Source organism: Symsagittifera roscoffensis, chromosome 2, assembly GCF_963678635.1.
Source record: "Symsagittifera roscoffensis chromosome 2, txSymRosc1.1, whole genome shotgun sequence".
In the NCBI taxonomy this organism is placed as follows: Eukaryota; Metazoa; Xenacoelomorpha; order Acoela; family Convolutidae; genus Symsagittifera; species Symsagittifera roscoffensis.
Genome location: NC_087063.1, coordinates 45,218,846 through 45,232,685, shown reverse-complemented (window position 1 = coordinate 45,232,685; position 13,840 = coordinate 45,218,846). Strand labels below are relative to the sequence as shown.

General features: G+C 42.6%; 1 protein-coding gene across 4 annotated transcripts in view; it reads right to left on the bottom strand.

Moving 5' to 3' along the window:
* Positions 1-2,435: 2,435 nt before the first annotated feature.
* Positions 2,436-13,840, bottom strand: part of LOC134840602 (uncharacterized) — a 36,203-nt gene continuing 24,798 nt past the window's right edge. For 2 of the 4 annotated variants that reach the window (XM_063856526.1, XM_063856527.1), the window contains 9 exons: positions 13,331-13,608; positions 13,118-13,246; positions 12,791-13,018; positions 12,320-12,632; positions 10,743-12,235; positions 3,713-10,612; positions 3,382-3,564; positions 3,078-3,239; positions 2,436-2,939 (listed from right to left, as the gene is read on the bottom strand). In XM_063856526.1, the coding sequence (XP_063712596.1) occupies positions 2,775-2,939; positions 3,078-3,239; positions 3,382-3,564; positions 3,713-10,612; positions 10,743-12,235; positions 12,320-12,632; positions 12,791-13,018; positions 13,118-13,246; positions 13,331-13,608 (9,851 nt within the window). In that variant the 3' untranslated portion in view covers positions 2,436-2,774. The remainder of the gene's footprint in view (positions 2,940-3,077; positions 3,240-3,381; positions 3,565-3,712; positions 10,613-10,742; positions 12,236-12,319; positions 12,633-12,790; positions 13,019-13,117; positions 13,247-13,330; positions 13,609-13,840) is intronic. The other 2 variants (XM_063856529.1, XM_063856528.1) reach the window with 1 other exon arrangement.

Below are 13,840 nucleotides of genomic sequence, written 5' to 3'. Positions count from 1 at the left end.
GCTCCTGCCTATAGAGACAAAAGTCATTGGTTTGAACCCTGCCAGAATCAAATTTTTTTTGTAAGCGGAAAATTGTCAGCGTGTCAGAACTTTTTATCGGATTTTTGTTTGTTTGCCGCGTTGACTTGGGCATTTTACTCAATTTAAAAATTATTTCAGCGTACACCGCTCTTTGGGAACTAAATTCGAGTAGTGTTCTGAGCATTTGGTAACATACATGCTTGAGACAATAAATCCCAGAAAACTTTGAATACTTCAGATTTTCGTGTCCGCTTATTTTGCGACCTTAGCTCCCAAAGAAAAAATCCCAGTTTCGATTTTATCAATTTGAAATTTTAAAGCTCTTTGTAAAGCTTTTATTGTTTCCGGTATTTTTGTTACAGGAACTTTGGAATTTTTATTAGTCTTTTCAGCAAAAAGAACGATTAATTTGAACGCTTTTTTTTCAATGTTTGATTTTTCTTTTCATTTGCTGGCAAACATAGTCATTCATTTTTGTATCGGAAGTTGTGCGATGTTCCGCTTCGCCTCAGACAAACTGTAAAATCAAATTTTTGGCAAAAGGAAGTCGAAACAAGAAACAAAAATTAAAAAGATCAATTATGGCCGTCTGCTCAATGGAAGCGAGTGTCAGATTATTACACAGTTGCATACAAAAAATGATCATATATCAGTTTGCATATATAAATTTGAAAAATAGGTCACATTTCTAGACAAAGGTTTTTTTGCAGTTATCGCATGGATGATGCTAAATTTTGGCTCGCTTCCTTAATCCTACGACCCTCGATTTTTATACAATTCGGCATACGGTCTAAATGAACTTTTCCAAACTTTTTGTATTCATACTCAAGGTTGTAAAACCAATCGTTATTACATCGAAAAAAAGTGACGCTCACGTGCGGCGAAAAATAGAAATTAAAATTTTTTCTCCTCAAAACGCTCATACCCTGGCATCAGCTTAAACAAAATGATAATATTTCTAACACAGAAGCAACGCGGAGTGATGCAGTGTAAGCTACTAGATGGTCTTTGAGATAGAAATAACGAAAAATTCAATCACAGAAAAACAGACGAGAAACACTAACACCAGGATTAAGCAAGTTTTTAGTGTTTTACGAACGACCACTAAGCCAAAAACACGTGATAAGACGCCAAGTGATTGGAAAAGAAAAAATACGCAACTTCAATCTCAAAAAAACAGACAAGAAACGCAGCCACCAGAAGTTAACAACCTCTTAGTATTTTTCAAGCGTTTACTAAGCCGACATCAAAGGAAAGTCTTGTCTAAGGAAATTCTCGACTAAAGAAATTATCATAAAAAAATTTGGAGCTATTAAAAAGGTTGATTTTTAAACTTTTATACTACCACCCGACCAAATTTATTAAAAACATACACAAACTTTTTCAAAGCTCATACCGATGCAAAATTAGTTCACTAAGCCAGCAAAACAAGATCCGAAATAATTTAGGTCGAATAAAACTTCTAAGCTAAAAAAAAAGTTGAAAAAAAAACTTTAGAAAACGACGAAAGTTAATGGAGTTAATCAACGACATATGGACTAAAATGTAAACTGATTGCAGCACAAAATATGTGGGGGTGGCAAATAAGCCGATAAAACTTAAACTGAAAAACCGTCTAATAAACTTTTCCCGAAAAAAAATTCAATTTCAGACACTGAAAAAGTCCGGCCGGGACTCGAACTCTTGACATAAGGTTTCAAAGGCAACTGCAACACCTCCTGACCAATTGCGATGAGCTCGAAGTTGCTTTGATTTGATTATAAAGCAACATCCTGTTCAATTACAACTGTAAGAAAAGTTGTTTCCGGGAAAAAAGTCTAGGTCCCGATCTCGAGAAACTTGCATGTGTAAAAATTACAAATTACATCAATGAATCAAAAAACAAATTCAATTACAAAAATATCATACACCACAAGAAAGGTAAAAAAGGATCATATTAGCCGTCTACTAAGTACCAAGTAGTAAATTTGAATTGTCAAATTTTGCAGGTTTGCTGCAGAAGAATTGAATGCTGCACAAATGATTCAGTGACTTTGTTGAACTAGTTGTCAACGCGAAAAAAGTATAGATTCCGCTTAGCGAACGCTTGCTAATCGCAAGTGTAATCGTATCAGATAAAAAATATCACTGTTTTTATAGCGTTAGAGATCAATTTCCAAGAAAAAACGTTTATTGAAATTATCATTTATTTTTAAAGCGAGCATTATCCCAAAGACCTTAGCAGGTTGTCGGAACATTCATGGCAAACCTGGTCGACTGATACATCAAAAATCAATTTAAATAGGCTTTCGTAAATTGAAATTCAGAAAATTCAAAAGAAAGGGGACTGAAAAAGAGCAAATTTTTCAAGTTAAAAAACCAGAAACTTGGTTAATGGAAATCTTTTGTGCGACGCTAGCTAGCTGTTATTTCGTAGCAAAAATTTATTTGCAACAGAATTTTTTTGTATAGATGAAATATATTGCGTTAATAATAAAAGTGGAAATTGAAACATTTCAAAAGGTACAACAACAAATATCATCAGGTTAGAAAATATTGCAAATTACTTTCAGGTTTGCAACACCGATCCAATATATCATATTATTAATAGTCTACGTCAACAACTAAAAGCATATCAGTTCAACTAATTTCAGTTTCCGCGTTCTCTTCCTCTCCTTTTCAAGTTTTTTCTAAACGTCGTTTACTTGGTCGAAATCACCGGTCGACTGTTTAGTTACCATTGCTCTGGTGGGGTTTATGGGGATCACAATGGGCTATCTATCTTGGGAGTTGGAGCTTCTGGCGGCCACGTCAGCTGAAGTGAGGATGAACAGCAGGTATGAGCTGGGAGATGTGTTCAGGTGCAGGAACAGGTCCAACTTCATCAGGTACTTGCGGGCAAACTCACAGGGTGGGAATATGTGCAACACTGACAGTGTCTATAAAAACAGATTATTTATTTATATTCAGCTCCCTTAAGATAATTTTGTTAAACAAACCGCACTTATTGAGCATAATGCAATTGATTAGCAATGCAATTTATCAGCAGATGTGCTTAATTAAGGAAAATAACTCGCCTCTCGGTCCATGTACTTGTGCGGGATGTTGATAATGCCTGCGGCTTCTTTATGTTGCAGGTATTTGGCAACTTCCAAGTGCAGCACTTTATTGGACGTGTAAATTTGCGTCGGATCAGGGCCGTGTGGAAGACCAAGCATCACGCAGTAGTCCCCTTCGTTCTAAACATTTCGCATTCCTTCATCTCATTAACTTCATAATATTCAATTATCCCGTTTTTGGAGCCCGATAATTGCTATTAAATTGGGCTGCATATTTGAAATAAGAGTGAAAAAAAAACAAAACAAACGAATAGTACAATACCAGTAGGTTTCTGGTAAGTCCTTCCAATTCTTGTTCTTCCAGTGTCATTCGTTGATTGATATTGAGAGTTGTCGTATGCAGAGCACCAACGGCTAAAGCCACGTTTCCACCCAGAAACCTCAAGTTCATCTGAGCCTGAGAGTTCTTAAGTTCTACTGTGCCCTCCCAGATATTCTGCAACTTCTAAAACCAAAACGCGCATAAGATTTGAAACAATTGAAACAAGACCACACTTAAGTTGACTACTCGAATTAAGTGCATTGCAATTGCAGCAACAAATTCAAGGCAGGAAAATAGTCGACACTAGTGAAAATGAATGAATTATGCTCACATTGAACATTGTGTAGAGGTTACTGGTTCTGGCGACAAACACGTGCGACTCGATGCCGATCGAAGGATCGACAGGAGTCGAGGGTATCTGTAATGTAACCAGCCTTGTTGGAGCAGACTGGCTTGGATTTCCATACAAGGCTGGAAGAATGTCTGGATGGTAGGCCGGGTAATGGGCCATCAAATTGATGTTGATATGCATGTCTCCTCCTCCATTTCCCGCTCCACTACTTGAACTGCTGGCATTCGCTGAACTTGTTGCTGCTCCCAATAAGGAATTAGCCGCTGAATGTTCAATTCTAAACGCCTCAGCTGAACGAAGTAAGGAATTATTGGATGCTGCTGCGGCAGCAAATGCAGCATTATTGTGCAAGTTCTGCAGAAGCGGATTTGCGGAATCGAATGGAAGCGGCATCCCGATAAGGCTTTTGGGCGAAAAAGCATTTCCTACCGCACTACTGTGTTGATAGTTGGGAGTCACAGCCGCTGTTGGTGATGCAATGCGTCCGGATGAGTTCGAAGTAGAAGAGTAATTTGACACTGAGTTGGAAAGTCGGGGCTCCTTTGCATTGCTAACGTGGTCTCCAGAGGATAAACTAGACATCGAAAGCAAATGTTTCGCGTATCCTTTTGTAGTGGGATTCTGCACAATGTCGGGAGATGGGTGCCCTCCAGGTTGTATGTCCTCGATGTGGCCAGAGTACTTGCGACCTGTACCACCGACTTCAGAGTGTCTGAGAATGACACTGTCTATCGATGATTGAATTGCATTTGAAGCCGCTTCTGCAGTTGACATCGCAGGGTTGCTCAGTTGGAACCCTAAGCTTGAAGGAGTAGCCGATCTATTATCCAATGGAACGGCCCGATGCTCACGCAAATCTGAACCCGATATACTGGACGAGTAGAACTGCCTGTTCAGAATACTACTTCCAGGAGCTGCAGGCACTCCTGCGTTATTTCGCTTGCGGCTTCGTTGGAAGAGTCTGAAATTTGTCAATTCCTCGATACTACTCTCTAACAGTTCCGCACTTTCACGGACCTCTGGGTCAATCCAGTTGGGTTCAATATCAGCCGTACATCTAAAGCGCTTCACCAGAATACTGTTATCCTGTAGAACTGACTCAATGCAGGCCTCGACATTGTCGATTTCTGCATCACTCAAGGATGTTAATTGTTTCAATTCGTTTCGACGTTTGTCCCGTTCCAAGCTGAGTTCTTGCGAAATTGTAGGTACAGTTCGGTGAGTAGGAGCAAGCATCCTCAGTGGATCACTACTGGGCGCGGCAACCCGTTTAATGATAGTCGCGGCTGACTGAACAGGCTCCTGTGAAATGGTGGAAGGAAAAGTCGTCCTTTCAAACACAGGCGATGCTAGTTCAGATTTCACCTTGGGCTGTGAATGCATCCGAGGTGATGGCTCGTTGAACGAGAATATCATCGGTGACTGCACTGTAAGCTGCTCGCTTTTTATATTTGAATTGAGATTAGCAGAGCTTGGCAGACTGCTGCTGCTTCCGCTAATGGCTGTTCTTGCACTCAGAGATACTTCTGATGCTGGTGTGGTTGGCGTTCCAAGGTTCGCCAACTTGTTACTGTGCTCAGCCGCCATGAAAGCTCTGAACTGTTTTTTCAACCTCTCCTTTGGATGCATGGTCGCTACAATTGGCGATGTAGGTGTCGGTGTTTCGGGAAGTGAGGTGCCGGAGCTAGAACTCGCACTGGAGTTGAATCTTGCAGGCAGCGGAGGAAGATCAGTCGGAATTTCATTGCGAGATACTTTTTCAACAAATGCGTCAGTTTCTTCATTCCGACAAGAACGGTAGTCAATAGCAGGTCCTCCTGGCACTGTACTTTCAACTTGCGCTGTTTCCACTGATTCTGCGTCTGATACAGCGTTTTCACTTTTTACTTTAGGCACCTGAGCTTGTTTCCTAGGTGGCCTAGAAAATCTAGTTCTCTTTGACTTTCTCCGTCTGTATCCTCTTGTTGGTCCCTTCGCCACTGGTTTTGTTTCTTCATCGTCAGCTTCCGTCTCGTCTGGTGAGAACTGGTGCACACTAGTTGATACATCATTGAGTAGCTCCGATTTGACACTACTTTCTGTGTGCATACTGGACTCGGCTTCGGTGGACTCACAGCTGCTCGCGGTCGATGCAAGGCCTACGGATGGCTTAACATTTTGTTGCATAAACTCTACGTTAGAATCAACAACTAGTGCCGCTGTTTCGACTCTCTTGTACGTCTCGATTATACTTTGATCTGGTTCCGTATCATCAGTAGCATTGTCTTCGGTAGTTTCTGGTTCAGTAAAATCCACATCCAACCTGGAAGCTATATTCGGTTTGGGTTCTTTAAAACTTTCAGGAGGCCGAATTGGTGAACTGCTCATAGCAGAGTAGTTGGTAATTGCACTGGTGGTGGAGAGCCCAGCCAAGAATTCGAACATTTTATCCTGGCGATTATCGCTCACACTGCTCTGCTGTCCAAATTGTGTTGTGTTCTGTGCCATGTACGCCGACAGAGGGTTTTGAGCAAACGTAGAAATTTGAGGCTGGTGACTTTCTATATGACGGGAGCTGAGCGACTCTTGTGATGGTAGATTTGACTCTATTACTCCGAGGATTGTCTCAGCCAGCTGAATGACAGATCCATTTTTAGCAGAGCTTGTCTCTTGCATTCGATGGAAATTTTCTCCGTTTATGTTTATCCAATCATTTTCTCCCTTTGGTTCTGCGGTAGAAGTTTTGTCTTCCGCTTGCAAGGCATTCAAATTGTTTCCACTGGGAGCGGATTCTAAGGAATATTCCACAGTAGCGCATTCATCATTTCCTTTGATGTTCTTCTCACAATCAGCAGAATAGACTTGCTCTTGCAGATCTATATCAGCTTCATTCACTTCCAAATTTCCCCTGTAATCAGGTTCGATGGCTTCGTCAGTACTGAAGGAGGTGCCCAGAGTATCTTCAAGACTCTCGCATGTTTCGTCATTCGGGATCTCCTGATACTCGCAGACTGATGTGTCACATTCTATGTTCAACTCACTTTCTTTATCGCTGTCTGCTTCTTTCTCCGTTTCGGACTGAGACAGCTTAGAGCATGTACTATACTCTTCGATGATTAATTCGTCCAAAGTTTCTTCACTGTCTGACTCCTTGCACACGGCAGCGGTGGTCGAGGTGCAACTCGCGACTGATTTCGGAGTTGCCGAGCGTTCGCTTGCAGCTTCGGTACTTTTACCATCGTCTGAAATAGGACTTCGTGCACTCTTCGGCGAAGACTTCTTTATCGGCGATGATACGTTCTCGTCTTCTTTCCTTTTTGAATCTACCGAATGTTTCTTAGGTGAAAATTTGGCTTTCTTGACTGGAGTTGGAAAATGTTCTTCTTCGTCATTGGAAAACGGAAGTTGCTCAGGTTTAACCTTCTTGATGCAAATTTCAATTCCATCCGGGCGGCTAAGTTGATGCTGTACATAGTCGATGTTTTCCTGCTCGTCAGTTTCGTCAACAACAATTTCAACGTAAGGTCGCTTCTTTTTATGCATACTGCTGTTGGGGGTTGAAGGAGAGTGTCCACCTTTCTCGATCGATACTGGAGCTGATTTAGATTTTGCGTAATCCGGAATAGGTGTGTCATAATCCGTAAGCTCAGGATGACTTTTCAGCGATGTCAAAACAGATTGCTCAGATTTGTTTAATACAGACTCTTCAACTTCAACCTTCAATGGTTCAAGAATAGTCTGTGACACGAGAGAAACTGTTTCCACCTCCAAAAGTTCCTTCTCTTTGCAAACAGAGGGCGAAACTTGCTCCTTTTTTGTTTCTTTCTTCTCAGATGCATTCGGAAGGTCGTCGCTAGCGCATATTTTACTCGTTTTCTTAACATGTAACATTTTCTCGTGCGTTGAAATATTTTTTTCTGAATTTGCTTTTTCAGTTTTGTTCACATCCTGCATTAAAAACTGTTTCATGCTTTTCATATCTTCGGCATTCTCTATTCTGTTCACACTTTTTCCTTCTTTATCTTTTTTATGCTTCTTGTGATGTTTGCCAGTCACTTTCTGAACTGCATTAACAGTGTTGTCGCCCGTACTTATATTTGGGAGAACCTTTGTGCCAGATTTGGTTAAATTGCTGTCTATGCTAACATTTGATGTTTTGTTCTGCTTAGCTTGATCATTTTCTTTGACAGCTACCGCAGTCTGCGCTTGGGCTGTAGTTTTATTTTGCGTTTGGTTCCCACTCATCAGCTTCTCGAGTGTCTGCTTTTCGGCTTCATTTTCCGAAGACTCCTCACCTCGATCCAAAGTAGGCTCCATTTTATCACTTATCTTTCTTTCATTCTGAACCTGCTGTTGAGCATTTGAAGCATGATCGAGAGAGTGTTTCTTGTAGCCTTTATGCTTTGAGGACTTCGGTTTGGATGAACTGTTAAATATATCTACGTCCGCACATTTGGAAGGACTTTCTTTGATAGACGAAATATTTTTCTTTGAAAGCTGCTGATTGGAGATCCCAACAACTTCTGATTGCTTAGCTGAGAAGCTAAATTTCTTCTCTTTCTTCACGATTTTTTCGCAATTAGTGGGCGCAACAAGAGCAGAAGATCTACGAGGCTTCTCCGGTATAGGAGCATGAAAACTTGCCAGTTTATCGAACACCTTCTTTTCACTGACACTGATTGTCGTCTTGCTAGTTGCGGAGTTCAGCATTTCCACAGAAGCTCCAGGCGTTTTTTCTTTGGTTGCGGTTTGATACTGCTCAACTTGTGCGATATTTTCAGATTTCACGGCAATATCCTTGGCAGCTGAAATCTTGATACCAGCTAGGAGCGAAATGTCATCATTGTTAGTTTCAGGCAAAGATGCAGTTACAATTGTGGTAATGCCATCAGATGCCTTTGGGTTTGTTGGTTGTTCGTCAATGTAGGGCTGAAGCTGCGTTGAATTGGTGGTGACAGAATCATCTGGTAGATTAATTGTATTGCTTGCTGTAGTTTGCTCCACTTTTGAAGACTGTTCATTATCTGAGTGATCTCTATTAGTGCAAACACTCTCCACACTACTACTGCTAGTTATTACAGTAGTCTCTACAGTGTTCGCTTTCTCAATCTCATTAACAGAGTTAAATATTTCGGGTTCAATTTTGATTTGGGTAGAACTTAGGCTGTTGTCCACTATTAACCGTTCTTCATCCTTCTCTTCGGCGTAAATCTTACCACCACTATTGCTTTTACTTAGTGGTTCAATTATGCTATTCGAACGTTTAGTATTTGGACAAGCATTTGATGTGTCACTTTCGCTTTCATTTCTAACGATGGAGACATTTAAATCGTAAGCTGTCTCACTTGTATTTTCTAATGAACTTTGATTGCCTGCAGTATCTCTAAGAACTGGTCTGTTTATGGCATGCTCTTGTTCTTTCAGCGATGCAAATGGCGTTACGGGAGCACTAGCCACCGTGACTTTGGTCATAACAGTCGCAGGAGATTTCAACTCATTTCCAGCATTGCAACTGCTGCTATTGCTAGAAACTGAGCTAACCGGCGAAGGGATGGAGGAGGCAATGTTCCCTAGTCCTCCCGAAAAGTCTTCCGTTTTTATCGTTAACTTAGTCAGCTTCGAGGCAGCCGCAGCTGGCTTCCGTTGGTATTTGTCTGACACGCGAATAGATTCTGTCTTCGCAACAGTTTCACACAACGAGTTAGGTGCCGATGCGGCAACTGCTCCAACATTCACGTGCAGACTTGGGAATGGAGGTGGCGCCTCTTTCGATTTTCCTTTTTGTTCATCCGATTTCAATGACGATATTGAGCCTGGAGACTTCAATATTCCATGCAACGGCTCCTTTTTCACAATTGAACTCGGGCTTGGTATTTCAATATTTAGCACACTCGACGCAGGCGGGACTACGTGAGGCGAAGTATTTCCCCATGCTGTGGGCGAAGGGTATGTGAAATCGTAGGACCTCTGGGAAGCGATACTTGCAGGTGAGACAGCGCTACTTACAGCCTTCCTATCTGGATCCAAAACAGACAAGCGCTGTGAGTCCTGATCAAATATAGATGTGACATTGAACTTATTCAACAATTCATTTACACGCTGCAGGTTCGCAGGATTCGAATTGCTCCCTGACTGTTCATCTGGTTCGCCTTTCGGGAATTTTGGTTTTACAATCCCACGTCTTTTCCAGTCCTCAATGATGCTCTGACTCTCCGTAATTGGAAGCGAGCCACTGCCGCCAGAGTCTCCTCTTGGCGACTTTGGTATGACTTTCTGATACGTGACTGTCTTTAATGAGGTTTCGACCAGTCCACTCGGAATATCAATCCTTGGATCAACTGGGTGAGCTCCCGGTAGAGGTTCCAAGGGGATTACTTTGGGGCCATGAGCACTTCTTTTTTGATGCACAACTTGATGCTCAGTTGAGCCTTTACGATCGCTCATTATACTAGGCTTTGCTGTAGGCGATTTCTGATTGTATTCCAATTGAGGCCATGCTGGCGGCATAGAGCTAAGTTCCTTCCGAGAAGGAGTTGCCGGTTTTATCGGACTATCGAGCGTTGGTGTCGTCGGTTGAGCGAACACCGACACTGTTGGAATGACTACGGGTTGTGGTAATGGGGGCAGAGGTGGGTTCATGTTTTCTCCATTTGAGCTGATTTGGCGACCCATGACCGTGGAAGCACTTTGTGCTGGCAATGTATCTGGAGATTTTGCGACAAACAACTGGGCTATTGGAGACACTACTGATGGTGTGATAACGGATATCCGAGGTTTCGCTTCGTCACGATTCGCCTTCGGTGGACTTTGCTGCTCGTTGATCTGGTTACTTATACTGATGCTCACTTCCAACTTCTCAAGTTTGGTGACACTATCGCCCATCGAAAGTCTCAGCAACTCCTAAAATAGCTGACCGTTTTAAATACTTCATGGAAAAACCAACATTGCCATTGGTGTTCAGAGAACTGAATACTCAATCCATTCATTAAATTTCAAACAAAAAATGGCAGCTAACAGTGGAGCTACTAACCGGTTTATGCTGCTGACGCTTTGGAAGCTGAGCTAGTTGACGAGACTGAGAATTGGTATCTGTGTCGCTGAACGACTGCTCCGGGGAGCTTATGTCCTCTAGTTGGAGTTCATTCTCCATCGCACTCATTTTTATCCCAATCGCCTCCTCATTTTCTCCCTCTCCCTCCTCTTCCTCTTCGTCTTCATCTGTCTCGTGTTGCTCTTCTCCCTCTTTCTCTCTGCAATCCATACTTGGCAGCGAAGGTATTGAGGAAGTGGCGATCAGACTCACTTGTTCGTTTCCACTTTTCTTATCAACACCTATCGCAGTAGCAGCGGCAGATGAGGTTGAGGCTTTGGCTCTAGCTTGGCTAAGAAACACATCCAGTGCTCTGGTTGGACTTTCACATGGATTGAACGCAAAGTCTTCTTGCGATAGCGGAAAATCATCTTTGAGTTTGTTCGCCGTATGTTTCAATCCTGCCAAGTCAAGAGAGGTTGATGAGAATGAGAGATTGGGTGAAATGGCGTTGTTTTGCAGCAGCGCAGTAGCCACGCGTGGAGAATGGGGACGATTTTCACCGACATCGTCCCCAGTCAGCTCTAAAAAATGACCGGTGCTTTTCAGGTTGATCTTCAAGTCGTCCATTGTATGCAGTGGCCTCTTCTTCAGGCTACTCAGTATGTCTGGCAAGTTGGCGTTCTTCAGATCAGTCGTTCCACCTCTGTCCACGTCACACAGGGGGCGCTCCTCGTTTTTTGAAGTCTTATCTGAATCATCATCCTCGTCCATTTTGCACTCTTCTTCAGCTCCCCTTTCTTCTGAGGTCTTGTCAAGCACATCTCCCTCAATGTCCGAGTGATCTGACATCATAATGTCACACTCTTCATATGGCTCGTTAGATACAGAGACGGACATTGGTGGCTCTTTTTGGGCTTCTGTAACGGATGGTGTCTTATGAGCTGACACATCGGCGTTTTTACTGGTAGCCGAGAACTCGCCCTCCTCCAGTTCCGAGCTTAGTTTGTCCTCATTTTCCACATCTCCTTCCGACAGAATCTCATTCTTTACTACACCTCGCTCCGACTTCAGATACTTGCACTCTTTCGTCTTCGATTTCTTCTCGTTATTGCTTTTCGATGTGCTTCTGCTGGACAGGTGCACACTCGGCCTAAAGGGTGGAACTGAGAGAGTCGGTTTCTTGGGACTTCCTCCGTTTGTCAGTTTGCTGGAACCTCCTTTAGCTTCCTTTTCTTTCTCCTTTCTCTCTTTACTTTTCTTGCTACTCTTCCACTCGTGTTCGTCATTAGATGAACTCATTTCGTACTTTTTGGTCTTTGTATTCGGCGATCTGTTCAACCGAGAGCTGCTCCGACTGCTTTGTGACTCATGACGTCCTTTGCTTTTCATACCGCCACTGTAATTTGAGGTCTTCGAAGGAGATCTAGATCTGCTGTTTTGAAGGGATCTTCTGGATACACTAAACGTCTTTGAGTAGTGCTTTGCATTTTCTTAAACAAAAACAAGTACTGTGAAAGTACTGTGAAATTTAGATAACATTATTCAAAAGCTGAACACTCGTAAAGAAATCTCACCTCGTCCTCCGACGTTTCCATTGTTAGAAGGTGACCTCGAGCTCCGATTGCTACTGTTAGAGCCATGCCGCCGGCTAGGGGAAAACCGTCCGGGTCCACCGCCTTGCGGTGAACCCCTCGTGCCAGGGCCTCCTCCGCCTCTGGGGGGGCTATCAGAGGGGGATCGGCGTCTGTTGTCTCGGCGCATGGGGGAGTTGCTGTAACCTCTGCCTCTGTTGGGAGATGGACTGCAGCTATAGCGGGTACCACCGTCACCCTTGTTTTTCATGCACTTCATGATGTAGTCTTGATGTTCTTTGCTGGAGAAGTCGACCTGAACAGATCTTCAATTGGACGCCAAACAACTCGTTATAATCTGACTACGTGATAATCTTTTAGTAAAAAAGCTTGCAATAGAATTTTTGATTTTAAAGCAATACTGATACTCTTCTTCTCGTGTAAATAGGAAGAAGTTAAGGGGTATGTACTAACGTATGGTCTTGTATTGTCGATCTTCTTGGTCTTGACTGTTGCGAGCACTTCGCTGGCCGAGTTCACATCTTGATAATAGATGAGGGCCTCTCCCAGCTTCTGGTCGAAGACGAAGTAGCTGACTGGGTGGGGCCTTGAGAAATGTCTCTTCAAGTTCATCTTGTTCACGTCTTCTGGCAATCCACTCGCCCACAGACATGCAGAGGGAGTCGTCTTGGCAAAATTGGTCTACAAAAATCCATTTTAATATTTTGAAACAAACTGCATTTTTTTTTGCTTTTTGGTACATTCCCATTAATCTTTGCTGCTTTTCAAAATTTGATTTACCTTGCACCTGTAGGGGCCAATTTTGCGACCTTCCTCACAATTGATTGCTTCGACACACGTGATCAAATGGGCATATTGCACAAAGGCGTAGGTGACCTCTCCATATTGCATTCTCTTTACATCAATATCCTAAACGACACAATATTTTCGACTGTTCTACCACGTATTTTATGTAGTTTCGATAATTTATAAAATAGTATATGATGTGCTTACGAGAATTTTCCCGTATTTCCTGAATATCTTGTACAGGTCCGTCTCTTCAATCTCTCGTGGCACATTGCCGATGAACAGAGTCCTCGAGCATTTTGGGTCCAATTCGTTGACACCTTGGGGTGGCTGGTGCTCGGAGGGCATAGGCATTCCCATCAACTGAGCGGGCTGTTGTCCCCCTATTCCAATTCCTGGGTCGTATCTGTTGTTCGGCACTGCTATTCCTCCCTGGAAATTAGCTGCCACTCCCATTCTGTTCTGCTGCTCGCGCTCCTGGCGCACTACAACAAAAATTTACAATTTAACATGAGTTGTCGGCTACTGAGCAAGTTCTGACCACAATGAAGAAAAAATTATCGCTCCGACCACTGAACGTAGGGAGGAACTTTGTATTCGAGTGTGTTTTAGTTGCTTTTTTGTTTTTCTTTGTTTTGTTTTCAGCGCAAAACATAGCTAACATACGGTTAGAAAAGAATCGATGAACACAAAGAAACAGAAAAACATTACTTTAGG